A 2,137-nucleotide genomic window follows, 5' to 3' on the forward strand; every position below is an offset into this window, starting at 1 on the left:
ACGACCGATTTGGTCGGAAATGTGGTCGAAAAGTTTTTAAAAATATATAGGAAATATTTTTTTGAAAATTTCGACGGATTCCGTCGGAAATTTCCGACAAAAAAATCAGTCGGAAATTTCGGTCGGAAGTTAGCGTTTTTCTAGTAGTGAGACATCTCAAAACTATTTACTCAAAGGTTTTTATTCAGTACCAACAACAGAAAGAAGTAAAGAAAAAGTAGAAATCAAAGACAAAGAAGTAGCTACTCAACCAAAGCAAGACTAAAGTAACCTAAAGAACTTGTAGATGGCAAAAACAGCGCAACCTAAGCCTACAACACAACTCAAACTAAAATAGTAGTAATCACTTGAAGATCCATAGTGGTGGACTGAATTTGTGGTAAGATTCACCAGTGTAATGAGGCTCAATGGTTCCATCAAGCAAGTTATATATGCCCATGTCCTTCCCACCACCTCGTTCGATATTGAAATAGCTCTGCCAACAATCATCTGTGAAATAGATACAATTCCCCTTGCATCCCTCTATTTTATAGGCTTGTGCAACAGCCAAAGTAGCACTAGAGCCAAGGAATAGTGCCCTATTCCCCAAGTCCGCAACCTCTTCATAACTCTTCCTATCCACATCAATCTTGTACACATGAAACTCTTTAACTCCATAACTCCCATCTTCATCCAGAAAAGCCCCGTCTCGAGTGATCACCAGTAGTTCGCCCAACGAATGTACCATGTATAACTGTGTGCCCCTAGTTAAGCTAGGAGGTATCCCTTTGACAACTGTTGCTACAGTTGGATATTCTTCGGAACCTCTGAAGTCGAAAATAATAATGTTGCCCATAAAATCAACACCGTAGAATTGCCCACCATGCCAAGTAATATCAGAATATGCACGTCTAGGTGTCTCCACATTAGTAAAGGACTTCTGTCCTGGTCTCCAGAAAGCAAAACAACGAGGATATCCTTGAATAAGGGCCAAAACATAGTCCGATGTTGTAAGAGGATTCGAAGATATTACTGCTTTTTCCACATAATACCTACAAGAACCACGTTCCCATTCATAATCAAAACCCTCCAACATGTCCATATCTGGGAGGTTAATTACAGAACGTGAGAAAAGATGAAACAGATTCATCTTTTTTTGTTCATCAGCTGTGAAAATCCAACCTGGAAATCCCACTCCCAAACACCGCTTTCCCACTAATTCTGGAAAACTCGTGCTATAGGTAACATCCTTTGACAAGTCGAAAAACTCACGACTTTCTTCTTTTCCCTCCTTCTCTGCGAGCATCAACCATGGAACTGCTGGAACTTCCTCCCTCAAATTACCCATGATTTTGATGAAATATTCGAGAGACCAAATTTAGTTTAACTATTGACAATGAGAAATCTAAAGGGTCGTTTTTATAAGGAATAGTCAAAAATCCGTTCCCATAAGGTTGGGAAATCCTAGTTTGTTTAAACCTAGGTGTGGGTCGGGAAATCCTAGTTTGTTTAAACCTAGGTATAGTTCATGTACATTCTCATAACCTGTTTTGACCAAGTTTCTCCATAGTCGAGAAAAGAAAATTCAAAAAAAATACTTTTTTTTTTGCCAAGCTTTTAGAAAAGAAAAAATATATTTTTTTAGTAAAAACAGAAGTACAAAAAAGTAGCTTCTTACTAAAATTATTTTTAAAAAAAAATACTTTTGAGAAAAATACTTGCGCCAAACATCTGTTTCTTACCAAAAATACTTTTCAAAAACACTTCACAAAATTAGCTAATTTTTTAATCTTGGCCAAATAGGCTATAAAGAAAGTATGTTTATACCCTACAATCGGTCAAATTAAATTCACGATAACAAATTATTTAGTATACTTAGTTACCAATTTTAACAATGGGAAATAACGGTTTTTAGAGTTATTACTTTATTCCAATTTTGGTTCCTGTGGTATTGGACATAGTAATTTATTTAACGGCAAAGGGCCAATTATGCCTCTCTACTTTCGAAAATGATCTAAAAATATCCCTCGTTATACTATTTGGTTATCTATACCCCTGCAGTCATACTTTGGGTTCAAATATACTCCTCATTTAAATGGAGGGACACGTGTTATCGTCATGTTGGTCAATTCTAAATATCTTCTAATTAATTAAAAAG

The 2,137-nt window shown here is 36.2% G+C and overlaps 1 protein-coding gene across 1 annotated transcript; it reads right to left on the reverse strand.

Annotated features, from left to right (window-relative positions):
• Positions 1-327: 327 nt before the first annotated feature.
• Positions 328-1,484, reverse strand: LOC142176489 (F-box protein SKIP23-like). Its single transcript, XM_075244379.1, has one exon. It carries the CDS (start codon positions 1,325-1,327, stop codon positions 344-346), a length of 984 nt encoding a protein of 327 aa, XP_075100480.1. The 5' UTR covers positions 1,328-1,484; the 3' UTR covers positions 328-343.
• Positions 1,485-2,137: the final 653 nt, after the last annotated feature.

Source organism: Nicotiana tabacum, chromosome 22 (assembly GCF_000715075.1).
Source record: "Nicotiana tabacum cultivar K326 chromosome 22, ASM71507v2, whole genome shotgun sequence".
In the NCBI taxonomy this organism is placed as follows: Eukaryota; Viridiplantae; Streptophyta; class Magnoliopsida; order Solanales; family Solanaceae; genus Nicotiana; species Nicotiana tabacum.

Excerpts from the sequence above, each read along its gene's own strand:
- LOC142176489 (XM_075244379.1), bottom strand. The coding sequence starts at position 1,327 with ATGGGTAATTTGAGGGAGGAAGTTCCAGCAGTTCCATGGTTGATGCTC.